We start from the raw sequence: 27,787 nt of genomic DNA on the forward strand, positions 1-27,787 counted from the left end.
AATATAAACACACACACACATGGTCACAAAGAGAAAGGGCAGCTGTAGTGACCCACACAAGACCCCTCCTTTTCTTCCCAGGCCATGAAGCCACCTGTGGGGTGGGTGTGACAGCTGACCAAGCTCACACTTTTGTGACACATTTCCAGTGCTGAAGTCTTCTCCAACCTCTCACACAGAATGAGTTTGTGGTGTTTGAATTTAAAGTGAAAGCAAGAGAGACGGTACTTTTTGTAAGTGATGGAACCTGTTGAGGTTTGACATGAGAGTTTTGTCACCCACGTGACCTGATATGGTTTTGTTTCCCACGCAATGGTGCGGTGTTGGAGAATGCTTCAAACGGGTCTCTTGAGGTCTAACACCTATTACTCTTGTGAATGCACACGCTGGTGTACAAGGATCTTTTCTGAAGTCGGAATCGTACGTTTTGAGATATAAAAGAGTATTTTTTACTTTTTTCTAGACTTTTTGGTGGATGTTAACGGGTTCACCAGATAAAAGACTTTTTTATAAATGTGTTCTTGTCTATATTTGTCACAGAGAAGTTTCCAGACTGTCACAGCACTTCAGAATCACTCACATTTCGAGACTCCAGCAGCGACACGGATGGATTTCTCAGTCCAGACGCTGGTGAGGACAACGTCTTCATAAAGGTGAGAGAGAGAGAGAATATTAACTACCAGGGCTGTACAATTTTGAAAAACTTGCTTAACAAGGCCTTTTACTATACGTGATACAATAATGCTTGAAAATCTATTGAAATTACAAACAAATTGTTTTATGGAGTGGCACCCCATCCTGCCCCAGAATAAATCTGATATACCCCAGTATAAATCTCTAGTTTAAGTAACAATTGACCTTTTTTTTGTCAGCGAAAAAATTGATCTGTATGCCACGTATTAACCCAATTCATAGTCGCTCATTAACTGCGTTCGCGCAGAAATCCTGTCAGCACACATTTGTGTTTCCTTTCTGAATTGCCCAGACATGCACCGCCTATTTGTGAGTTGTAGACCTGATGTGCAGTGCTGCTTCTTGTCCGGTGCCGATGATTTTAAATATCATTTTATTGTTCATAGCAGAGGGCTCTCTTTAAGAGAAGTTGCCAGCCTACGCCAGCGTTTTTTAACATTTTCACCCAATTTTAATGGCTCACAGTAAATTTTCTGTTAAGAATATATGGAGAAACAATATGGCAAATGAAAGAACAGAGTCTCAGCTTTCAAACAAAAGAAACCGTATTCTTCTATCTTCATGTGTTCGTTTTTTATCACTCCGTAGATGTGGGTAGGTTTCTTCAAAAATGCATCATTTTGATTAAACAGCTGAGATAATTAAGGTTTTTTGTCAAAGATTCTGCCCAGATTACACTCAGAACAATCATTAGAAACCCCTTGAACATATACGTTCTAGGTTCTGGGATTCTGTACTTTTTCCCAAAGGTGTGTAATAGCGCCACCTGCTGTAAAAAAGTACAAACACTGATTGCCGTAATAACTCGTCTTTGGCGGGGAACCGTTTTTTTTTTTAAATAAAGAGATAACTCGTCAATGGCGGTGAAAGAGTTAATAAGATAATATTATATGTTTTGTAAACACACCCCTAAAATTCCCCCACAGAGCCCCACCACATAACAGATCCCAATTTAACCCCTGAGTACAGTCATTAAGTTATTGCAAACCATTGCGACATGCACATTCGTGATATTAGTGATATGTCATTTAAAGCAACACTAGTGAACTTTTGCTATATGGTTCCCCATGTGGTTAATATGTGCAATTGTCAGTTCCCATTGTTGTAAATAATGTCACTCTATAAGCTTCCCTGTGGGCAGCGCAATACATGTGAATTTGGCGAATACAGAAACGTTATTTGGAAACCATTTCGCATTGTCCGGTTAGCAGTTGTTCAAATACTCAACTTTAAATTTATCTTGTTACCCTAATAATAGCATTTCACATCATTCAATGTTTTTGAGGAAAAAGTGTTGTTTACAAGTGTTAATGTACAACCTGCAGACACACTGTTAGGCTGTTCATTGTGGTTGTTATGGTGTTTCTATGTGGTTGTTAGTGTGTAGTTGCTAGGGCATTGCTATGCTGTTGCTAAGGTGTTCTGATTAATTTCTAGTGTATTTCTATCCTGTTGCTAGGTTGTTCCGAGTGGTTGCGAGGTGTATTGGTTTCTAGCTAGCTGCTAACTGACCCGAGTAATATCTTCATGTTATTCTGGTCTCTAGATATGGCCACATGACCAAAACAATGTAATACTTTAACATTAATACTTGAGATCTTCAATACGCAAAAAATTGGAATAAATTCAGAATCAGAATCCGTATGATAATGTGGTCACTAGTCAGGTTGACAAAGAAGTTTAATACTTAATAAAATTTTTCCTTGCCTAAGCAAAAACCCTACAGATACTAGGATGAAATACTAAACGTTATTGATCTGAGAATATGTAGTTTCATGTAACCTTCGTTTTTAGGGCACCTGTGTATTTAAGCCCCCTTATGGTGTCCCCCCCACAGATCCTGTGGCCATGATGGTTAGAAGTTCCCTAGAACTCTTTCAAACCATATACGCTCACACATGCTTATAAACCACCCCTGTTATTGCTCACACACATGCTCAATGAAATCTCTCTCAGGCCTGTTAGAACAGGGGTTTACCCTCACAATCTTAACAAATCCTCATCGCCTCTTCTCTCTCAGCACCAACACCCAGCACAATAGACCCATCAAAACTTGAAGCTGAGGTGTGGGAGCTCTGTTAGTGTATGTTCACAAGGTGCTCGGATGGGTGAGGGAGTCTTGGGGGTGTAGGGTGGGGGTGGGTATGAAAGCAGATGTACTGCACATTGTATAAACATACAGTGTGTGTCGGGTTTGAATGTAGATGTGTCTGCGTCAGCTAGCTCAGCAGACTCATTCGATCGTTGGTGTGATTCATACGGTTTGTTTTCTTAAAGTGACACCCAATGTTGTCTTCATAAATGTTGTCTTTCCTTGTCATAATGTAATTTCATGTGATATTTTACAGGCATAAATGCTTCAATTATTTAAATCCAGTATTTAAATTATGCCATTCGGTATATCATTGACAGGGTGTTGTCATAATACTTCAAAGAAGTGTTTAATGAATTGCGGTTTGTCTGGCGTTTGTGTCTCAGGCGCAGGAGGCAGTAGGTGGAGGCGACAGCACCAGCGAGGTCTCCATCTCCTGTTCCTCCACAGACGACACGGCCAGCGTGGGACACCCCAGCTCATCGGCCGAGAGTTCGGAGGAGGTGCGGCACAGAGGGGAGGCGGCGGAGGAGGCCAAAGACAGGTTGACGGAGGTGCCTCTGCGCTCCTCTCTCTTCCGATCAACAGTACGCTCGCTCTCTCCTTTTCGCAGACACAGCTGGGGTCCGGGGAAGAACCCGGGAGGGGGAAACGAGATGAACCGGCGCAGGTAAACGGGATCATGATCTTCCTTCATTTTTTAACATTCCATAATCTACGCATCGAGTAAATAATTATATAACATAGTTACACTACATTTCTTTCTATTCATTTTTATGCTTTTGAAGATTGTAATCCATGACTGAACTGAAAATACTGCATAATTTATGATATTTGGTATTGAGCAAGTGCTTTCACGGGAATCATGATGCAACCGTGAATAATTGTAATACAAAAGTAATGGAGAGTAGCTAGCTTTTACTATACCTTGACTTCATTACAACCAAATGAGTGATGAAGAACTTGCTCTGTTTTTTAAAAAGCATTTGGGGTACTTCGAATTCACACCCAGTCAGTCACACCGCATGCTAATGTGTTAGCACCTTTACCAACATGACATGCTCAAAGAACGTGTGAAACCCTCTCTTTTCATTTCAAATGTTTAGAACCTGCTCATTATTCACTTTCAGAGCTATTAGATCTTACATTACAAGGACTTTTATACATTAGAAGTTTCATTTGAATCCCTTATTTGCGCTTCTCTTTCACTTTTGTATTTCCATGTTTCTCATCACTTTTCATCTCATCTGTCCATTTCCAGCTCAGCAAGAAGTGCAGGAGATGAAAAGCCTGTATTATACAGAAGAAGGTATCTATTTTTATCTTTAAAGGTATCTACCTTTTTTAAAGGTAGTGTGAAAGTGTAGAGGATTTTTCCTTTTTTCACTTTAGTGTTTTAAAAAGACTCATCTGCTCAGTTTCTACTTAGATTAATCAACGATTAATCGCGATTAATCGCATACAGAATAAAACTTTGTATTTACATAATATATATCTGTGTACTGTGCATATCATTTTTTATTGATAAATGTATGTGTATTATGCAAATATAATAACTATAAATGCAAATGTATATAAGAATATTTATATAATTTAAATTATATACAAACATTTATTAATTCATGTTGGAAAAAATGTTTCCGAGTCCTAGACGAACCTTGGGGGATGGTATCGAGCACAGAAATAATCCAACTCGTTTAAGTTTACCATGTCAAGCATGAGAAGATAGCACGTTGAAGATTGTAAAGAAGTCAGAATGCATGAAACACAGTTGCACGGCTGCTTTAAGAAAATTTCGAAAAATGGTTCTTTTGTGGAATAGCGGCAATATAACCTTTAAGAACCTTTATTTTGAAAAGTCCATGGTTACACAGAATCAGCCCTATATATAAACATTTCTTTTTGTTCAATAAATGCTACTTATACACTATACTGTCCCTCTAACTGGATTTGTGCCCATTGGTGCCCCCTGTATTCCACCCAGTTTGAGTTGGTGCCCCTGTGACCCCCCCATCCGTCCAGACCTGGAAGACATTAGAGAGCTCATCAGGTACTGAAAGTGTGTAAACGCGCCACCTGCAAGCTTCCTGCAAACCCAGCCAAAGAGCCCGCCCCCTTTAACTAGCACAAAGAGCTTTTGCATCATCATCATTTGCATTGCCTGTTTGTCCGAGAGCACAGTGAAGCTAAGAGAGAAAGAGACAGTTTAGCTTTGTTATGATGCTGATTCAGCCTCACATCTTAGATAAATAATGTTTGAAGTAAGTTAGTGTAGTGTCAAATTTTCTCAATGTAGTTTTTTGTTTGTTTTACTTTCATGATGACTAATATTGATATTCTCTCATCTGAGCCGAATGTAAGGTAAGAGCTTGTTCAAATTGTGGCACCATAAATTTGCCTCAAGTAGATACAGCTAAAAATATTTATCTCCAAAATATTTGATGATTTAACCAATTCACTTGACTACATTAGGTAACAAAAGCAAAAGGGATTTTGAATTTATGTTATAAAGAGAAAAACAAAAACATAATTTTTGGACAATGAAGCTTGATGTGTTTTGTCTAATTTATTTAAGTTTAATTGATTTTACCGGCTTTTATTCATTTTTAATGTAGAAATCATCAGGTTTGTCATGGTGACATCTAATATGCTGCTTTTATCTTTTACGGTTTGTCTGCTTTTAAGTGTAAACTCAATGTGTAAACATCTATTGACACATCTGCTCTTGTGAAACCTAAAAAATAGCACTGCTTTTGCTTTGTGTAAAGTCAGCTTTATTTAGCACTTTATCTTTAGTTGCTTTTTATTATTTCCAAATTATTTATTGTTATGTTTATTGAAATGAAATACAAATGTTCTCATCTGAGCAAATGTTATTTTTTTACATGGACACTTTTGTGTTGGGTGTGCGGTAATATGAACATCCACTTTGCATGCTTTGCATCAGGTGGGTCAGTAGTGCACAACACACGTTTTCAGCTAAAAAGGAAACCACCGTCTCGTCTAGTAACACGAATTGTAAATAAAATGTAGTAAAGGTTAACACTATTTTTGCTTTTTCATGAATATCAGGCTGTGAGAGACAGATCAGAAGCAGCTCATTCGCTGAGGTCTCTGTGATGTGTTTTGCTCTAGTTATAGTTTAGAGGGGCTGGCAGCTGAGATGGAGGATGGAAAACGCTGGATGCCGCAGTCTGGTGGTCCGTCTAAGGATCAGCGAGGGGTCCAGAGACAGGACAGTGAAGAGAGGGGCTCACTGATGTCTCTCACAGAGGAGGGTACACAGTCGGATCTGGGAGACTTCTGCAGTCCAGGGGGTCAGGTAAGGCCTGGTTTACTTTTGTCAAGACACCTGGGAAATGTTCTCAATCAACTGTAAGGTGCTTTGCTACAATGAGCTCAGATCGTGGGCAATCGTGGCCTAATTGTTAGAGAGTCGAACTCGTGACCAGAAGGTTGCCGCTTCGATCCTCAGGGCCGGCGGGTAACGATTGAGGTGCCCTTGAGCAAGGCACCTTACCCCTACTTGCTCCCCGAGGTGCTGCAGTGTTTTAATTGCCCACTGCTCCGTGTGTACATGAGTTCACCACTTGCTGTGCGTGGGCTCACTACTCTCTGGATGGGTTAAAAGCAGAGGTCACATTTGGGGTATGGGTCACCATACATGACAAACAGGTCACTTTCACTTTCAGATATCGCTAGCACTTTATGCTCTTTTGTACATACTGTGCACTTACCATCTTAGATACTAGGTGCTCCCCATGTGTTCTAAAAAAGTACTATCGCTGTTCTTGTATAGTGTGATGCATGCGCCTGGCTCAAAGTTAACTTTTCGTCTCTGTTTGGTCATAACATTTTGTTGCATATTAATTATACAACGACGAAAACAAAAAATGCTCTGCAGAGGTAGTGAGAAGAGATATAAAAATACAGCTTTTGAATGATTTCCCGCTGCATTTTTAATTACTATCCAGACTGACAACACTGCACACGAGAAACCTGACATGTCTCAAATTTCCTTGATACAAGTTTTTCATTTTTTAACCGGCTCATTGATATGCATGTGAACATGAGGAAACAGGTTTATTTATATATGATATGATTTTTGACAGTTATCCATTATTGTTGGGCAAGAATATCGTTCATCCATATTTTGTGATTTTTGGTCATCACAAAAAGTAGAAAAACAACTCATCAACTTTGACCACACAGTGTTTTCTTCCAGAAAAGAAGTGGTTTTGGAGATATGAGGTTTCCATTCAACAGCGATGATATACAGAAATAATGCACTTTGGTCCTTTTAGCTTCAATGCGTGCTATAAAACTCTACAACCATACTGATATCACGGTTGTGATCCCTTTCAGAAATCAAGGAGGTATCATCCATTGAGGCACAACGGTCCATCCGTGACTCTTCCCCTCACCAAATCTGTCTCTATGTTTTCCATCAACCAGAGAGATATAGATGGTAAGTTGGTTTATTAGCTCTTTTCTGGTGATTTTGGTAACCATGCCATCATTGAATCTTCTATACTGATATTCTTTTATATGACTTTTACTCGATTCTTCGAAACAACTTTTTAGCATCTGTTTTTTGGCATTTCAACTGAATTTAGCATTCAAAGGGTGATCGGTCATGATTTCAATGTAACATCCCAAGCTGTTTACGTTTAATGTCATCTGGTTTGTGTTAGTCGCGCCCTCCTAACTTTTCTCAGGCCTAGCACAGCACCTAAATGATTTGCTTTAATGAGCACTTCCTTTGACTTTTCTATTCGTAATGCAACCATCCAGGAGAAGGAAGGATTCGGCGAAAGAGACGGATCTCATTTTCCTTCAACCTCTCACCAATAATTCCTAAATCTAAAAGCGTCATTATTGTAAGCTCTTCGTCAAGTGATGAGGAGGACAGCTTCAGTAAGTTGCAGGATTGTATGTGAAGTAACATCTGCGTAGTGCGTTCCAGTAGCCATCCCCAGATGACACGCTGTGATTTACATTAGGTGTAGAGAAGGTGCTCGAAATGCTTGTCACCCTTTAAAACCTGAACCTTGTATTTTAGAAATATATAGTGTGCTTGTTTCTTGGATCATAAGTTTCCATTTGCTCTCCATTTCATCTTATTGATGTTTTGGAAGTTTCTTTCTGTTGGTCCATGTCCTGTAGTCGTGTAAGTCTTTGCATTGCAATGCATCGCTGTGTTTATTCTGTACATTCTAAGAGAAATATATGACGACACATTTTTCGGTATTGATAATCAAAGTGAAACAATCTTACAAATAGTACATCCATGGCATGATGAGTCTGTAAATAGGAAGGATTTCTCAACCACACACAGTTTTGCATGTGTAAATAAGGATCTAACATGAGGCCATGGAGGCTGTTTGTTGTTGGATTTTCTAACTTGACTTCGTCTCTGTAGGTATGAGGTCATTCACCAACACAACCAGTTCAATGGGATACAGGTAAGACCCTCATTTGAAAGCTAGACATATTTAATGAGCTGCTACAGTAATACGAGAATATACATTGTTGGTTCTCAAACTTTTTCGTTCCAATGCCCCCTTTGTGTAGAGTGCTTCGCTTTGTGGCCCCCAAATAAAGCCTTTTAATCTTAAACTTAGTAATTCAGTGCTGGGACATCAGTTCTTTTGGTTGGTGGTCTCATTTTTCTGATGTTTGATTGCATAAAATCTATGAACAATGTATATATTTCATAAAATGCCACAAATCTGTGCCCCCCTGGATCCATCCTGGGGTCCCCTAGGTGTTCACGGCCCCCAGTTTAAGAAACGCTTGTTTAAATAAATTTATTTTGGTGTGAACCTTGTACATTTTGGACATATTGGTGCAAATACAAAACACAATACTGAAATCATAGTGCAACATTGTCACAATATTTTTAATAAATGTGATAAAAACAATAACTGAAATATAATTTAACCATGTAAATTAACTATGTATGTAAATTAATAAAAAATGAATAAGTTTGTCAAAAGAATTGACTGAATTTTAACACAACACATAAATTGTTAAAAGGAAATATAAAAGCTTAAGGCTAAGAACAAACTTCTTAAAGCAGTAAGAGCACAAATTAAAAACAAAAATTAATCGTTTTATATGTTGATGTAGGTCATGTGTTGCCAGCTCAACCAATAGCATTAAGCAGACATAATATTGAAAAAATTTATAATATTTGTTGATATCCTATTGTATTTGGCCAAGACATTATATTAAATAGTACAGTATATTACAGTAGATACTCAAGCCATAACGTTTGTCTTTTAGGATAGTGATGGAATTTTTGGCTTTATTTTAGCATCACAGAAGAGGAACCTGGACCTTTAAGAGGGGATTTCGAAAAAAGCACCACCAAAGTGAGCCGTACGTTCAGCTACCTGAAGAGTAAAATGTACAAGAAAACCAGAGTGAGTCAACATATGGGTTCACAATACATTTCTTAATTCAGATTTATTAAAATTCTTGCTTGAAAATTCAATGACATAGGAATTTACTATTTTACTCACGTGAATGAAGAAGTAAAATGTGTCAGAGGTTGGTTGGGTCTTGCTGAATGCAAGAGGAAATAAAACAGGAAGCTGTTTGATCTCATACTGTTAGCTCAGCATTTTGGCCTCTTAAAGGGCCAGTGCTTTATTTACAAACTGTAAAAAACATGATGTACAGTGGAGTCCAACATTTGACAACACAAAATCTGGTAACCCCAGAAATAAACTGAAATCTTAAATCAAGAAGAAATATTCACGACTCTCAGGCATTTCTAGCTAACCAATCAAATGCAAGCAAATCTGCGAGCTGGACCATATGACCATATCAGCTCATTTGTTCAAGGTTTTCATGCTTCTGTTAGAACACACAACATGCCCTTTTAAACAGATCTCAGATCATCAGGTTTTACACAAAACAACTCAATACATGCTGTCAGTAAAATAAAAGCATGACATAGAGTACTTAAAGGGATACTTCACCCAAAAATGTATATTCTGTCATCATTTACTCACCTTCCAAATCTGTATAAATGTCTTTGTTCCGGTGAACACAGAGAAAGATATTTGCAAGAATGTTTATAATCAAACAGATCTTGCCCTCCATTGTTCATCAGAACAAAGACATTTATACAGATTTGGAAGAAATTGAAGGTGAGTGATGATGACAGAGTTTTTATTTTTGAGTGAAGTGTTCCTTTAATACTTTTCACATACATTCAGATTTATAATGCAACTACTTTTTCTAGTTATCACTTTTTTGTACTTGCATTTGTACCCCATTGTATATAAATCTGTACAATACCCTCCTTTAAAATATACTGTACAGTTGTCTCAAAAAGTCTTTACCCATTTAATATTAGAGCAAATATGTGCTAAGAATGAAAACATTATTTTGGAATGTAACAATGTAAGAATAATGTTTTTATAGCAACATTTTTTAAATGTTTAGCCACGACACATACAGTAATATTAACAAAACACTCTTTTAACATTACTGCAAAAGTATTTTTGATAACTTTGAAAGAAAACAAGCACATTTGTCTAGAAAAACATTTTACAAAATGGTTTTTAAATAAGAAATCTCAAAATGTTGACACATAAATAGTTATACAATATTATTGGGCTATCGAATGTGCCCAAAATGTGTAGTTAATTTAATACACTGCACCCATGTCGTGACTACATAGGACATTTTTTTTAACCTTAAAATGAAAAATGTATTTGGAATAATCTGAGAAAAATCTATTTGTTGATATCCTTTTTAGCGATTCTATATATGAAGAGCTGTTTTCCAAAACGCTATAAATCTATTTTAATAGTTTTCATGAAAAAACATATTTTTACCTAGACCCATACATTTTGTTAATATTCAATTTATCCTCTTAAAATGGTCTGTTGGCTCAGTCTGAGCATGTTAAATAATGATTGTTAAATCAAACAACAATATTGTCGATCATAAATTCAAAGTTTATTTTTATTTTTTTCCAAACGCTCCAAATCCATCCTTTTTTTCAAAAAAATGTTGTTTTATTTCTTTTTAAAAACAAACAAACAAGAGAAGATGAAACATAGGAGACCAGGGACTCATACTATAAATTAATATAAATCAAATAAATGCAAATGGATGAAATAAATAACAGCCAAATAAAATAAATAGTTACAAACTGAATTGTCAAATAAAATAAATATTTTCAATTTCATGTCAATAGTTTCCACCACATTCAACAAGTAATACAAAAATAACGCATACAAATACCACTAACACGCGAATTCTGATTGGTCGAGAGGACATATCGCATTTAGGCTAAAAACAGGTTCGGCCCTTATAGCGTTTTGGAAAGAAACTGCATCTTGCAGTACATTTTAAACAAGGAAATATAGAGATTTGGCATGAAACATTGATGGAGCAGTGAATAGGTTTAGTACACAGCAAAATGGCATGACAAACTCATTTTTTTTACTTGTCCTTGTTTTGGAAAATAGCTCTTCATATTTTTAACTCAGGTTTTTAAATATTTGTACGTTTTGGCACCACTGTGCATATGTGTAACCAGTTTATGAGACCTTAACTTCTTTAAAGGCATTCGGAAGCGATTCCGTGGTGTTCTGGTCCTAGTTTCACATGTATTTTATTTCATGCTCTAAGAAAAACTAAAACTCATACAAAAGACTTCTGGAACCGACGTTCTTTATTTATACGGCTATTGACCAGTAACCCTGTAGATCGTGGTTTTACAGTTGACCAGAATGTTTTCATTCGATCAATACTTCACTGTTGTGAGACCAGTAAGGCAGCACAATAAAAAGAGGAAATAAATAGGCCAGCACCTCCCAGCATAAGTTCATCACTTCCTCCTGAACGAGGAGGATGCTGAACGTATCGTCTGGATTGAGAGGGTCTCGCTGAGACTCTGCCTCCCGCAGTGATGTTATACAGAAAGTTTTGTGAGGTACAGGGCCGATATCAGAAGATAAAGACTTGGAAGGGAGAAGAGGTAGGCTTGTGAGACTGTGTCCCGTCTTACGAAAGCGAGGATTTTTCTCTTAACGTTTTGTTGCAGTTAGTTCAAAATTTGAGAGAAATCTGCATATGGGTTAACACTTTGATTGCCTGATTTATATAGATTTTCTTGTTGATTAATTTCTCTCCGACTGTTGTATGTCGTCAGCATCTTTTGTGTATATTTTGGTTTGATATAGTTTTGCTTTAATATTTTAATATTATTGATCGATATAACAGATACAGTATGTGTTCCTTGCCCTTGTAACATATGACTAAAAACTGTTGCAATTTCAATGGTGTTGCTTAACTTGAAATCTATTTTTTCACGAGTGGGAAGTTGAACTTTGTTGCAGGAGAACTTGACAACAAGTGGTAGGATGTTTGTTCACCGTAAACTGGTTTGAAAATGACTTGTAGGTTTTCAAAATGCGTCAAAAAATATCCCAGGAACATGTTCTGGTGTGTGTAGTGGTCAATGCCGACTGCAGGTTTTTGTTGTTGGTACAGCAAAGGAAAGTATTTACAAATGTCGGGAAGAAAGTGAGGAGAATAAACCTAAAAAGTGTAGCGGGTCTTTTGAATGCTTTAGATGTTAATATTTATGGTCATTATTTGTTGTTTCCGGCACAGGAAAAAGACAAATGTCGGGAAAAAGAAGCCAGAGACAAAGATAAGAGAACGGTGAACGGACATCAGTTCTGCTCATCGAACACGCTTCATCCGGCTTTATGTCAACAGTGCAACAAAACGCTCAACACTAAAGATGCTGTGAACTGCACAAGTAAGACCAACCAATCAGAGCCTGCCATTGTCTGATCACATGATGTACAGACAGATGAAAACTATAAAATCGAATAATTTCAATGAAAAAGGCTCATAACTCTCACGTTATTGTGTCACCAAAGAATAGACAAACACAGTGTTAAGTTAATGACTAACTTGTGTCAAGTATTTCAAAAGAATGAGTCGTTGCTCAAAAATGGGAAGTTTTTCTGGTAACATCATTTACTTCCTCACAGAGCTGCTAAAGAGAAACTCTTATTCATTCAGAGAGAAGTCTTTGTTTCACTTTGCCTCATTATTTAAACAGCCCTTATATATCTAGAGATTTAAGGTTTGATAATACTGTAGTCGGAATCTGAAGCGATGGTTGTTGTGCTCAGACACTTGCTGTTTGTCTAAATCTGAGCTTTAACTTGTGTGCCTGGTGGAGTTTGAAATTTCAACTTTTTTTTGTTATTGCAGTTTGCAATGTAAGAGTTCACAAGGGCTGCAGAGAATATCTCCCCATTTGTTCAAAAGGGAAAATGAAGGTTTGTTTTCGTTTTCAAATGTGTCATATTCTGCGTTACAGATCGACCAAAATGTTTCCATTATGTATTGTTCAAAATCACCTTCTTCCCTCTTTTCAGTTTCAGAAACAGCAGTTCGCTATACCAGAATCGACTGCTATGCATGGTGTCACCCTACGAACAAAATGTAAATTTGCTTCTTATAGCCCACAATCTGATAGTCTCAACCTGACATTAATGTTGTGATATTTTGTGTAGCATCGACAATGCGGGAACGGCCCTGGTCTGCCATCTTGTCCCCTGAAGAGCACTATTTTAACGCACCATACAGAAGACCCACCAGTATTATCCCCTTCCACAGCAGCAACCTCTCCAAAAGCATGTCCATTAACAATATAGCCATGTAAGTACATACAGCTCCACCAGAGGCGGAGAACACTTGGCATCAAAATAAATGTGCATCTTAAAAGAATGCAGTAATGGGAAAATCTAGAGATCACTCCAGTTTTGTCTTTTAGCATTTCTGCATGTAGTGTGCCATTCAAGACTATGTTCACATTTTACTTCTTTCTTAAAGCTCCTAGCGTTTGTTTTACATTATAATACTGTGGAGTAAAGTTTGTTTACAAAAAAAGACCCGAATGCTTGTTTTAACGCTAGCACCGGCGTCTTTTTCTACACCTCAAAAGAGTTTAACTTTTCTAGAAAAAAATGGCCTACGTCTCAAGCACCTTTTTCACAGCTAACCAATGACAAACGAGTAGAAGGATAACACTCAAAAAATAGAATTAATTTTCACTTTCAATAACTTTTGATTGTATCCAATTGAGAAATTAGTATTGTAGTTTTTAAATATGTGATCGGTTCTTGCAAATACGCACTCTGTTTATAATTCAAATAGAACTCAGTAACGCTGCCTATGAAGCCTCTATACATTGCCGGGTGCTTTTTTGTAACTAAAAAAGCGCCATTTTCAAGTCAAATGCGAACAAATTTGCTCCAAGTGTATGAAAACAAAATAAATATTTTTATTTAGAATTGAAAAGAAATGTTACTAGTTCACAGAATGAAACAAAAATGAACATTTTACTTAAAGACGTACATATAAATAATAAATCTGGGAAAATCTGAAAAAAAAGAGATTTACTTTATTTCTGCGGAAGTGAATTACTGAGTGAATTTAATTCATAACTTTAAGCCAACTAAAAAAATTAGATGAAACAACTAGATAGCTTTAAATTGACCTTAACCATTTTTTTACAATTTTAAATTGAGTCGCTATATCACATTCCCTGTAATTTGAATGTTAATATCCATATTGAATTACTATCCAGGTATTGTGCAAATTGAGATTTTAGCACACAAATAACCAGTCAAGAGCTAAATGTCGTTTGTATCTGTTCACTATGTTTATTACTAATAAAAAGGAAAGGTCAAGTGTGCATAGGCTTTGCATCTTCCTGTAAGAGGCGATGAGATGATCTCACAACTTTCGTATTTATTGTCTGCAGGTTTGACGAAATGCCTCTCAAAGGCTTGCGGTATCTGTCTCAATCCACAGACTCTCTGCACAAAACAAATAAAGTCACAGAATCTACAGAGTCTTTAGATGAAGGTGACCAGCACGGTTTTCTATACAGTTAATCCAAATGCAAAAAATATTAATATTTGGCAAAATTTGTTACATTACTTTCAACCTTGTTGTCTCGTAATGATTAAAAATGTGTATTCCTACGGCTGTTGAATTTTGTTTATCTTTTGTTTGTAGAAGATATAAATAAACATTTGTACCGTATGTCTGTATAGGAACTGAGATCATTGACGGGCATCTGATGGGAGATTTCGAGGCAGACATTAAAGAATTCGAGGCAGACTCCTGGAGTCTCACTGTGGATAAAACATGTTTGAGGCAACTCAAGAAGGACATCATTAAAAGACAAGATGTGATCTACGGTAGGATGTATTAAGGCTAGCAAACACATCCATTGTGTATTGTCGGTGTTTGTATGCTAACATCCTCTTCCTTTGTCCTTTCAGAACTGATTCAGACAGAGATTCATCACGTTCGGACGTTGCGGATCATGTATGATGTCTACAATAAGGGTATACTGACTGACCTGCAGCTGGATGTTCAGATGGTAGAGAAGATGTTCCCCGTGTTGGACGATCTGTTGGACCTCCACACGATGTTCCTCAGCTCACTACTGGAGAGGAGGAGAGAATCCCGGCTGGAGGGTTTGGACGGGGGCATTGTGATCAACAGAATAGGGGACGTTTTGGTCAGCCAGGTGAGGACACTGTATACTATGTATTAGACTTTTATTACTATATAATTTACAAACTACAAATTAACTAAATAAAAATATAACTACAAAATAAGGATTATAAGATTACAACCACCAATCTCAATTGATATAATTTATATTATATATTATTTTTATATATTATACTTTGAAAAATGAATAAGCACTGTATGCTTTAATCTAAAAAAATACACAAATGTTTTTGCATATTGCATTAACAGATATAAATGCCTATAATAGAAATAGTAATAAAAATAATATTCCAATGAATATATGGAAATCAAATAAATAAAGATAATATTTAAAAACCAAATTAATAAAATGAATATAACCACAAACTAACGAAATACTTTTTTTTATAATTATATATATATATATATATATATAATTATTATTTAATTATAATTAATATATTTATTTATATATTACTCTATTATTACACATATATTATATGTTTTGAAAAATAAATAAAAACCGTATGCATTAATATCTAAAATAGCATTGAATTACATTAATATATTTTTAAAATATAATCTTTATTTTTTTTATTTCAATATATTCAATCTCTTTTTTATTATTACAATAAAATTAAAAATACTTTTATCTTTTAAAATGTATATATTAAAAGCAGTACATATTTTGTTACAAACTCTATTTTATTAACACTCCCAATACTGGGCTGGCTCGACCGGGGAAAATAATATATTCTGGTTTGGCAGATATATAATCATAGTTAAGGCAAAGGCCCCCCAGACACGTTTTATTACCCATCTAAAGTGTAGTCCTTCTGGTAGAAAATATAGTTCCTATGCTCTTTATAGTTCCTTCTCTTTGGGATTTTTAAAGGTATTGCGTTATAAAAATATCTCGCATTTCTCACAAAATCATTTCTGTCAATGTTCTTTAGTTCTCAGAGTCTAACACAGAAAGCATGAGGAAAGTCTATGGCAAATTTTGCAGTCGACACAACGAAGCAGTTAACGTCTACAAAGAGCTGCACGCTAGAGACAAACGCTTCCAGGCTTTTATCAGGGTAAATGTTTACATCAGTATCTGAACAATTCTTCCCTGTGTATGAAAACATCTCACAGTTTTGTGGTCCTGTTTATAGAAAAAAATGAGCAGCAGCGTGGTCCGGCGTCTGGGCATCCCCGAGTGTATTTTACTGGTCACTCAACGGATAACGAAGTACCCGGTGCTGCTACAGAGGATCCTGCAGCACACGAGAGGTAAAAGGACTCACAGTATCAACAACTTTTAGTTTAACTTTTACTTCATAGTTATCCTTGTCGTTATTGATGTTAACTGGCATTTTATCCCCTTAATCTAATTCACAATCAAAACGCATCACTTGGGCAATCTGATATTTGGTATTCTACTCGTGTGTGTGTATATGTGTGTGCAGAGAGCGAGGAAGATTTTGAGGACCTGACCCGGGCGTTACAGCTGGTGAAAGACATTATAGCCTCAGTTGACAGTAAAATCCATGAACATGACAAGAAGAGACGGCTGAAAGATATCTATGGCCGTACGGACAGCAAATCCATCACACGTATGAAGGGCGGTCAGATGTTCGCTCGAGAAGATCTACAGCGTAGTGGAAAGCTTCTCCACGATGGTCCTTTACAGCTGAAGAACACTGCTGGCCGACTAAAGGGTAAATATCATATTTGATCTGTAAGCTTGAATGTTTCTGCATACTAATAGAAGTGTGCCATATGATAAGAATAAGTATTACATAATGTCAGTATTGCATCATTAAAGTTGAAAGTCTGTTATCACTCGAGCATCTTTGTTGTTTTCACCTCTAGATGTCCTCGCACTTCTTCTGGCTGACGTCTTGGTGTTCCTCCAGGAAAAAGACCAGAAATATGTCTTTGCTTCTCTGGTAGGAATATTATTCACGATGCTATAGAGAGAAAGAGGCTGTTACTACTTGTTGACTTGAATTTTTGACTCTCTCTCTCTCTCTCTCTCTCATTTACTCCTCCTCCTGTTTCTGTCTCGCCCTCGTCTCATCATCAGGACCAGCGAGCCACCGTGATCTCGCTGCAGAAGCTGATCGTGCGTGAGGTGGCTCAGGAGGAGCGAGGTCTCTTCCTCATCACCGCGGGCATTGAGAAGCCAGAGATGGTGGAGGTGCGCACCAGCTCCCGTGAGGAGCGGAACACATGGATGCGGCTCATACAGGACGCAATGCACTCCATGTGAGTCTTCATCACACACACTAGTGTCTCATTGGCATGTTTACTAGTGGGCCGTTGACATAAGACTAATATACAGTACGATTTTATGCTGTAAATTTTAGGTTAATGTTATTGTAATTGTATGATTCTTGTTTATGGAGAAAATCCAAAATTTGATCTTTGGACTAGTTTGTATTTATAGTAAACCAAATCAAATATTTAATATGATTGTACTCTTTTATAATTTAATCATTTAAACTAATGTAATATTACATTGTAATCATTTCATATGAATATATTTTATAATTGAATATAATTTGATTGTAGGTTGTAATGTAAGTAATAAAATGAATTTAAAATATATATAAAATATGATGAAAAGTGTTAATTCTGATATAAAAAAAACGTTGTAAATGAAAGAAAATTTGTGTTTTTTTTACAGAGAAAAAGATGAGGATGAGGGCATCCCGAGCGAAACAGAGGAAGACAAGAAACTACTCGAAATCAAAACCAAAGAAATGAGAGGTGAGCAAAATACCCCTATTATATATATATATATATATATATATGTGTGTGGATTTATAATAATAATAATATCTATTTTTATATGGAAAACAAGTTTGGCTCAAATCATACCACAAAAACAAAAACTAGACAATCAGATAAAAACTGACAATTAGCCCCTCAAATCTCATTACACAATGTGTGACAAGATAACTACTGTTATAAATAACTGCTCAAATTCCACATTTTGGTTTATTACAGTATTGAGAATTTGGTGAGGTAATGCACCTTATAGTCATAAAATGATGTCCCAATTAATCCTATAAACAGGATTGTGTTTTATATTCTTGAGGGAAAATTACTTTTACTGTATCAGACAACATTACAGTATATGTAAACAGCACTGTTTCTCTCAGATATGGTGCAGAGGAAAGACGAACAGATCGTCTCGCTCCTCCTGGAGAAGATGAAGCTTTTCCATGACATGTGCGGCTCGCCCGACGACCCAGTTAAGATGCTTTTCAGGGCTAACAATGAGGAAGTGCCCAAAGGGGAACCCATCATGATGGACGCTCTTAAAGAAGGTCAGAAACGTCACCGACATCTTCATCTGAGCTCTGTTTTTCTCAAAGTTATCCAGCTGTTATTTATGTTTTGTGTCAGCTGTGGCAACAGCTCATTTCCATCTCTCGTGTTCTTTCAGGAGTCTTTAGTATAACTCACTTTATGTAATGCGGTTAGTGATGTGCGTATATGTGTGTGTGTGTTCGTGTGGCAGTGGAGATGTTGCAGACGCTGGTGAACAGCAGTCTGGGAGGGGCGGTGGGTCAGCAGGTGGTCTGTGCCCAGGGGAACGTGGGGCCTGTGTGTCTGCCCCGCAGAGCCGAGACCTTCGGAGGATTTGATAGCCACCAGATGAGCATGTGTAAACGTGAGACATTTACAGTTTTCATATGTTGACATGTAGATATACTTTACTATATTCACATTTTTAAATACTGTACTATAGTGATTTTTTTAATTATAAAATATTATTATATTCAAATATATTTGAATATATTAAAATGTTAAATACTAATAATTGACCATAGCTAATAGAACTCAATACTGTGGTTTCTACAGTTATTATACTATACTTTTGTAAATACTATAGTATACCTTAGTATTTTTCTCATGAGGGCTACCACAAAATTGGTCAATCATATTCTGGTTGAGGTGAGAGTAATATACATATTGTGTTTGTAATCCATAACATGGCATACAAATGTATTTACAATTTACATTAAAGTGTGTAACAGATGTCACACAGTCAGATAACAAATCTTTTAAAGACTTCAATTACTAACTATATTTCTAATGAAACATTTTTTTATTTTGATTGGGCCTAAGCCCTGGCCCACCTGCAATACAGCTATAGCCCACCGGGGGCAGTGGCCCACAGTTGATCTAAATGCGATCAATTGTGTGTTAGCATTGATAATCTTAAATATATACTGAGTGTAATTATTAAATAGCCTTTTTATTTCGTGTGTCTGTAGAGAGTGAAAAAGAAGAGTGTGAAGATCTGAGGAGAACAGAATCTGACAGTGTTTTGAAAAAGGTACTGTAGCCTCTCACCGGATTCTTATGCTTACTAGGCTTAATTCAACACAATTCTTACATAAACTCATTACAATGTGCAAAATAACAAAGTCAAATCCATTTAGACTGTTTGATATTTAATGTTCAGCTGTATAGAGCAGAATTTAATATCATACAAATAGAAACACAACGATTGCCCTGTAAGGTCTATTTACACTAAGAACGATAACTATAAATGAAGAGTTTGGTTCCAAAGTGAGATAACTTCATTTTAAATTAAAAAAAAATCCTGTTTTTTTATTGTGTTGGTTAGCTTTATTTTTATTGTTGTAAATGGCTCAAAACAAACCGACTGCAATAAACTGAAATAAGGAAAATCAATAAAAACTCAACTCAAACTGAAAATGTATTCAAACATAATAGACCGGAATAAATTACGCCTGTACAGCATTGTATAAAACACTAATGCAATGACAAATCCGCATAAGAAAAATAGCTTAAAGTATTTGTTAATGTGTATTGTTAATGTTTTTTAACTAAAGTACCGCTTTCGAACGGCTTGTTATTGAACAAACTCAAATTTAACAAAACAAATTACTTTGTGGCAATGTACCACTATGAAATGGTGTATATCGCCTCGGTCCGTCTGAAACCTCAGATGGCGGAGTTTTTAGGAATTGGAATAAAAAACACTGTACTTATATGTACTAAATATGTGTTGTCAAGCACTTTTTAATACTTCAAATATTTGCAAAACCCATTGACATACATAAAGAGTGAGTAATAATAAGGATTTATAGCAAAACCTAAAAATCACGAAATGAGGACATACTGTACAAAGTTGCAGATGGACACTAGAGATATTTTATCTCTCTCTCTCTTATCGTCCGCCAGCCATCATTCCACATAGTTGTTGTTGAATATTTCCTGTTAGGTTGATTAGCTAACAGAGTCATTAGTGGACCGGGGGCTCAGCAGAGGGTGGAAATGAATAAGGGTCCATTAGCAGTACCCAGCGTTGCCTGACTCTGTAATGTGTGTAATGAACGCTGGTGTGCTGGGCGCTGGTAACCGCTGGGCTGATTAAACACTCACAGCTTCACTCTGCTTGCCTTCTCCTCAGGGAGGAAATGCCAACCTGCTCCTCCTGCTGAAGAGAAACAGTGAGGTAAGACACGGCCGGGGATTCTGACTGTTTTAGGCATGAACAGCCCTTAGGTTGAACTTATCTAAAAGACTTGGCATACTTTGGGTTTGCATAATCTTATCTGTTACCTCCGTTATGTAATAGGTTTTTGAGCATTCTCTCTTCAGTGTCAATCATTTCTTTTTTTATGTACAGGACAGAACCCTTCAGTGTCACTAAAATGTAAAATGTAACAGGTTTGATTTATTTGGGATTTTTTCAAGTAACAATATTTTTCCTATAGCTGCATATATGTTATTGCATATTTTTGTTGAATTGCCTATTATTAAATTAAATGAAAAAAAAAAATTATAAATGTGTATAAAGTAAGTGACCCTAAACTTTTGAACAATATTGTGCATTCATGTTATTTATCATTTAAATTATAAATGCAATACCTTTAATAGTATGTATTAAGTATATGAAAGATAACTTCTTCATTTCTTTTGGGTCTTCACAAATGATAGCTTATCCTGTTCTCTGTTTCCCGGCAGCAGGTCCTGTCAAGTGTCACCCACCTGCACGACCTCCTGTCCTCACTGCAGGTGAGTTTCATTAGTTCCACAGTGTTGAAGGATAAATGTTGTTTAGGGATATATAAAATAATAAAAAAATACATAAATAAATGTGTATATGCAACATATATGTGAATACAAAGTCAAATAAGTCAACTATTACATACTAATAGTCTCAATTGGAATCTATAGTGGTACAAATTTATATTTGTAAGCTCTTTTTATCACTTTTTTTAAATATTTGCAAAACACACAGACAGACGTAAAGCTTGACCACATGTAAAGCTTGACCACATGTAAAGATTTATAAAAAACACAAATGGTGGTTTCCATCCATTGACAATAAAAATATATAACCTAACCAGAACAGATATTTGTGAAAACAACTACTCAACATTAACCCTATAATAATACAGATCAGAATATAAACTTCTTTGACATAAATGAAAATGAATATAAATGTAATGGACTTAAATGATTTTTTTGTGATACATTCAGATGTGATATATTCTACGTTGTGGTAGCTAAATTATCTTTATATGGGTTTGTCGTGCAGGCTGTTGTCCTTCAGCAGGACACCTTCATCGAGGACCAGCGTCAGGCTCTGAACGAGCGCACCCCGTCCCGTCCCTCCTCACGCCCCCCCTCGCTGGTGGAGCAGGAGAAACAGCGCAGCCTGGAGCGCCACCGGCAGGAGGCCACCGCCCTGCAGCGTCAGCAGGCCGCCCATGTCGAGGAGAAACGCCGCAGGGAGAGGGAATGGGACGCAAGGGAGCGGGAGCTCACCGACCGGGAGGTGCTGCTCCAGGTGAGTGAGGAGGAGGTGCGGAAGAGGCACACCGAGCTGGAGGAGAGGCAGCGGGAGCTGCAGGGGAGGAAGGAGGATTATCAGAAGGATCTGGAGAGACTGAGAGACGCTCAGAGGAGGCTGGAGAGGGAGAAGGAGCATGTGCAGAGCGAGGTGGAGAGAGTGGAGCATCTACGGCAGTTGGAGGTGAGAGCAAATATTTTAGTCTGAAATCATTTATTTTCAAGAAAAATTTTAAACTAACATTCATACAACCCACAGGCACGGATTCAGCGCACCTCATCCAGCACCTCCGAAGACTCCTTAAAGTTCCAGAGCAGCGGCTCCATGGAGAAAGAGATGTGGGAGGGCGAGCTATCCTGCAGCCCCAGGAAAAACTCCCTCTCCAGGATAGACTCCAAACAGAAGGGTCGCAGCCTTTTCTCCCTGGGCAGCAAAACTCAGAGCACAGACAGCCAGAACCAGATTCCCTCCCGACTGCTCCAGCTGGCCACGTCCAAGGACAAGAAAGACAAGAAGAAGAAGAAGAGCAAGAATCAGGCACCTCAGGAAGCAGGTGAGGAACGACGTCTCCCGCACGCTGATTCAATGCAGATTATAGATGATGATTGTAATATATTCAATGAGCAAGCAAACCACGAAGGCACATATCTGCTCTGAATGAAACCAGACACTCTTTTCCACATTTCCATTTTAATTGTAAAAACATCCTTTTCCGTCTTTTAAGACCCGTCCAAGAGCCCCATTCAAACTGAGAATAACTATTACTGACAAAACACAATGTAATATAAAAGAAGGTTTTAAAATTGTTTATATTTTGCAGTGACTCAATGCTGTCGTTCTTTTCACAGCATCACAACTGTTGCCCCTGACTGAGCCTTCAACAGACGGGGATATATTTTTCTGCTGATTTACCCATCGCTCCTTCTCTCTCAACCATTCCCCAACCGTTCCCGCTCTCTCTCTTATGGGTGTTATATAAGATCACGCTGGAAGTGGTCCGAAGCAACCTCTTCATGGCAAAATCCTGGAGGCTGGCCCTATAATCTCTCCAAGATTTAACAGTGAATTTTACACGATCTGATTTTTTTTAGCGTGGTCCCCCTCAAAGTCAAGAGCATAAATAAAACAAGGCATAGGGCTTTCGGTTTAACGCATTCATTTAGTGTGAATATATTTTAATTCAACCTAATTTAATTACATTAATAGTCACAAATAATTCAGAACAAATATTTGCTTTGCAAGTCCAAAGTGTAGATGACCTTAACATCTTCAATAGATTTATAAGTTTATTTTTTTTACATCCAGATCTCATTTCTAAAAGTAATGAAGCCTCCTAAAACTTCCAAAATTGTTATTTTAGTAATAACAAAGTGTTTCTCATGACTGTAATACAAAATATATATACTGCAAAGCATATCACTGTACTGTACACAGCAGTGTATGTGTTTTAAGGTAAAATATTGTTTTGTATCAATGAGAATCACCATTGACGATGAGAATATCTTTTTTTACTTTTGATTTAGGAATCATAAGTCTCCTGCATATGTTTTTGTAAGATTTTTACAAAACGATTTGCGCATTTAAATGTTCTCGAGAAGATTAGAAGGAAAAAACTAATGGATTTCTAAAACGACCCTTCGTGCAAGCAGAAGTTTCAGAAGATGCACAAATGGCATTGCAGCGCCCCGTACTGACCGCCTTCTTGTGCGGACAAAGCTGTATTAAATAAATGAAGGTTTTAAACATTTTAACGGAGGTGGCGTACGATTTTTTCTACTTTAGGTTGTCAAAGGACTTTCGTCTCTGAAATGCCACTTAGCACTTTAACACTGCTCAAATACTTCTACCCAAAATCTGTTTTACATTAGCATTCCAACGCCCTTTAGGTGAAAACGTTTTTGTGCCATTGTATAGCTTATCCACACATTTCATGTTAGTTTGACATTTACGAATCCATTGTTTAATACGTAATGACATTGGTGAAAGGATAAGCGGTTAATTCCAAATTGAAATTGGGAGGATATTTAAAACTACCTGCTGGACAGGTAACACAGATACATCCGCACGTACGTCACATCTCACTCTTATAAATGCCCATTTTTAATACATTAACCACTCTGTCCTCAAATATTCTTTTCACTCGAAGAGTCCACCTATTTCCTCGACTATATTGTTTTTCAAATTTGTTTGTTTAATTTATTTTTTAAAGCAGTGCATGCTTTAAAAAACCCTCTCGTGCAACCCGCACTGACTCGACTCTGCCATGAGGGGGCGGCAGAGATCGGGGAATAGCGAAGACCCTGTGCATTTGCGTAACATCAAAGTGAGGTCACAGAAGCAATGACGTGCAAGAATGATTATTTCCTCACATGTGCAAAAAGGAATTTGTCGTTCAGGAAAGCCTACGGCCTTACAGAACACACAGTATCACTTTAGTCCTCAGGAAAAAGCAGAACGCATACAGATACGTTCATAAAAGTTGCTTAGGTTTAAGGAAACGTTGAAATGCACTAAAATATCAAGCCGGCATTTTCTCAGGAGTAGAATTTTATTCATCTTTGTTTTGAAAGTTAGGTTCATTTGTAGATTAAGTTACATGTGTTTTCTTGCTAAATAAACACCTTCTAATATTATGTAAATAATGTTTGTGTAACATGTTTATTGTTAAAACTATGAACGTTAATTTTGTAAAATGTGTTTTGTGAGACGTATGCTTTATTTATCATTAATGTCTTATGGCACACAATATTTTCCTCACATTAAAAGCTATTGCAAGTTTTGCCTCATGTTTTCTCTTCCTATTGTTTTTTTATCATCTATTATTTCTTCATCACCCGGCAGGTTTCATTAGACGGGATATGGACACAGATTAATACCACTGATATATTTTAAGAAATCACTGCTTTGTAAATATGTGAAGACACAAATCACTCAAAAAAGTTGAATTTAATTAACATTACATATTTCAGTAAATGTAAGATACTTACATCAAGTTAATGCAATGTTGTTTAGTTGAATCAGTTTAAGAGACTTGTTTTTTTATATCATCCACTTGATGAAATTCTATTATGCTTAAATGTATATTTTACATAAAACCAATATAAAAAAGTCACTCAAGAATTTTTTTTATGTTATACATTTTTAACATTAACCAGACACTTCATTTGTCTCCAATAAGAAGATTTTGAGTTAAAATAACTCAACAGAAAGTCAAATTTAGAAATATAACAAACTCTTCAAAACCTTTAAAAAATGAACATTAAACACTAACAGTTGTTTCTTTTGCCTGAAAAATGCATACAATAAAACTTAAGAAAATAACTCAAAATGCAGTTATAGACTACGCAAAGCATGCTGGGAAATATAAGTCCTCTGCCCAATTGTAGCTATTTTGTTTAAATAAAATAATTCCTTTATGTTGTCCTCCTGAATGGATTTAGATGATTAAACATAACAAATCAATTTTTCCAAAAGTTGTGTTGATTAAACTTATAAAGTTAAGTTAATTGGACAGGCAGCAAAAATCTTTTTTTTTGATCTGTCCGCGTGGACAGCACTTTTTCAAGTGAATGTGACTCCACCAGCCCCTCATTGCTTTCTCTCCATCCATTAGCTCCATGACGGTGATGTGGGTTGCCAACTGTTGGTTGCGATTCCGTGAAACCTGTTGCTAAGGTAACAGACCAAGTAGATTGCAGGGAGAGAGAGCGTGCGCTTGCGGGTATCACTAAATATTATGAGAAAGATTGTTGAATGAGTGGTGTTCATCAAAGAGCTGTGTGTGCTATAACAGGAGTTAGTTCTAAATCAACGGGCATTTTCTGTAAATGGCTCAGATTGCTTCAGATCAGCTTGAGGCAGCGGGAGGCTTTTTTAAGATAGGAAAAATGTGTAAAATAGTATAGGACGTAACAAAGAGGAGTAAAAGTTAAACAAACACACAACAGTCTGTTAAAGAAATGTGACCTATTGTTCTGTGACAGGAAATGAGCAGAAAACCTCACACATGACTTTGAGTATCCACCTGCTTTAGAACGAATAACAGAGAATGGTTGAGTATGCTGGGAAGAGAGCTGCGTATAGAATGACAGAACCTGGTTGAGTAGCCTACTTCTAGTGGTGGGCATAGATTATTTTTTTTAATCTAGATTAATCTAGATCAAAATGGCTCATTAGAATTCTGCCGAAGGCATTCAGAATATGTGTGCTACCCAAATAATGACTAAAAGTAAGTCTTTGAGAACGGGTTTCTCAAGCCAGGTGGCGCATTAGACCAGGGGCAAATCTCCTGTTTCCAAAATGCATCACAAACTGCTTGAGAAAGCTGTTCTACTATGATAATTGGTGATGAAAATTAAATTATGTTCAATAAGATGAACTTGTGTTTACTTCCGCATTAGCTAAGGGATGATTTGCGTTTAGGTGGTACTTGAGACTGGAAGAGCTCCTACTGTACATTTACATTTAATCATTTAGCAGACGCTTTTATCCAAAGCGACTTAAAAAGAGTGAGGGAGCAACAAGCGATATGTCATACAGGAGCCATAATACATTAGATCTCAATACAAAGTTACTGGTTTCAACTAAAGCTAGACCACTACCTGTTGAGAGAAAGTGTTTTTTTTTAAAACCAATTCCGCATTGCACAAGGTGCAAACAACCTTAGTCTTGTCGATGTTTCTATTGGGAAGCTTCTTAAAAATTAATATTCCCTGAAGCAAACCCGGCGGCTTCATAGCTGCATCCATGTTAGCACGTCACGTTTGATGCGGTAATTTCACAGTAACGTTATGTTGTGTTCAGACCAAACGCGAATGGCGTGTCTGTCAAGCGCGAGTGATTTATATGTTAATGCAAAGAGGTAATAGACCTACTTGCGGCGCGAATCGCGCGAATGAAGCCCAGGTTATGAGATTGTAACAGTGTAAAACGTTACTTGTGTATTATTATTGTTTAGCCTTGGGCGGTTGCACAAAAATGGGTATCTGGGTTAGGTGTGAGGCCCGGAGGAGCCACTGGAGGGCACTAGTGCATGATGGCTATGAGTTATAAGGGGGGAAAAAACCCATGAAGAGAAAGGCATTAGGTAGAAGGAAACCTCATGGTTAGCCTTTGTGCTACCTGCTAACCAGTGGAATTCTGATTGGGAGGATAAAGGACTTATGATTAGCAGTCATTATGATCAGTGGACCTGCACAACTTTTGAGGTGACATTGCCTAATTTCACCTGGGCCTTCATTCTGGACTGTTGAATTGTATTCATTGCATCGCTCTCTAAGTGACTTGGTGGACTTGGACGCATCTCATCACCATCACCATATCTTCACAAACAAAAGAGGACTGGACTTTGATGTGGGGTTCGTTTGTTAGCACATTCGTGCTGTGATCAGTGCTGTCTGTTTCAGTGTATCGTTGGTGGTTGGAGGGATTCTATATATATATATGCCCTTAGAAATAAAAGGAATATTTCTTTGAATGAAGTGGTTTTATGGTCAGTATCAGTCGAATTTCTGTTGAACCTCCTCAGAGTAACACCCTATAAAAAGAAGGGAATGTTACAGAATGGCGCCCGAACAGGGACCCTCATTAGCTTTTGTGGGTTTCCTTGTAAT

General features: G+C 37.0%; 1 protein-coding gene across 8 annotated transcripts in view; it reads left to right on the forward strand.

Annotated features, from left to right (window-relative positions):
* LOC130429117 (A-kinase anchor protein 13) overlaps window positions 1-24,961 on the forward strand; it is a 65,916-nt gene extending 40,955 nt beyond the window's left edge. For 6 of the 8 annotated variants that reach the window (XM_056757503.1, XM_056757544.1, XM_056757552.1 and 3 more), the window contains 29 exons: window positions 541-653; window positions 3,172-3,455; window positions 4,047-4,094; window positions 4,770-4,835; window positions 5,921-6,107; window positions 7,151-7,253; window positions 8,208-8,250; window positions 9,105-9,213; window positions 12,428-12,578; window positions 13,043-13,110; window positions 13,210-13,276; window positions 13,348-13,492; window positions 14,601-14,704; window positions 14,896-15,042; window positions 15,127-15,377; window positions 16,300-16,425; window positions 16,504-16,621; window positions 16,798-17,049; window positions 17,204-17,280; window positions 17,418-17,599; window positions 18,021-18,103; window positions 18,499-18,666; window positions 18,861-19,013; window positions 19,621-19,682; window positions 20,787-20,831; window positions 21,344-21,394; window positions 21,921-22,358; window positions 22,434-22,728; window positions 23,024-24,961. In XM_056757503.1, the coding sequence (XP_056613481.1) occupies window positions 541-653; window positions 3,172-3,455; window positions 4,047-4,094; window positions 4,770-4,835; window positions 5,921-6,107; window positions 7,151-7,253; window positions 8,208-8,250; window positions 9,105-9,213; window positions 12,428-12,578; window positions 13,043-13,110; window positions 13,210-13,276; window positions 13,348-13,492; window positions 14,601-14,704; window positions 14,896-15,042; window positions 15,127-15,377; window positions 16,300-16,425; window positions 16,504-16,621; window positions 16,798-17,049; window positions 17,204-17,280; window positions 17,418-17,599; window positions 18,021-18,103; window positions 18,499-18,666; window positions 18,861-19,013; window positions 19,621-19,682; window positions 20,787-20,831; window positions 21,344-21,394; window positions 21,921-22,358; window positions 22,434-22,728; window positions 23,024-23,082 (3,995 nt within the window). In that variant the 3' untranslated portion in view covers window positions 23,083-24,961. The remainder of the gene's footprint in view (window positions 1-540; window positions 654-3,171; window positions 3,456-4,046; window positions 4,095-4,769; window positions 4,836-5,920; window positions 6,108-7,150; window positions 7,254-8,207; window positions 8,251-9,104; window positions 9,214-12,427; window positions 12,579-13,042; window positions 13,111-13,209; window positions 13,277-13,347; window positions 13,493-14,600; window positions 14,705-14,895; window positions 15,043-15,126; window positions 15,378-16,299; window positions 16,426-16,503; window positions 16,622-16,797; window positions 17,050-17,203; window positions 17,281-17,417; window positions 17,600-18,020; window positions 18,104-18,498; window positions 18,667-18,860; window positions 19,014-19,620; window positions 19,683-20,786; window positions 20,832-21,343; window positions 21,395-21,920; window positions 22,359-22,433; window positions 22,729-23,023) is intronic. The other 2 variants (XM_056757520.1, XM_056757530.1) reach the window with 2 other exon arrangements.
* The last annotated feature ends 2,826 nt before the right edge of the window (window positions 24,962-27,787 follow it).

Source organism: Triplophysa dalaica, chromosome 1 (genome assembly GCF_015846415.1).
Source record: "Triplophysa dalaica isolate WHDGS20190420 chromosome 1, ASM1584641v1, whole genome shotgun sequence".
Lineage (NCBI taxonomy): Eukaryota > Metazoa > Chordata > Actinopteri > Cypriniformes > Nemacheilidae > Triplophysa > Triplophysa dalaica.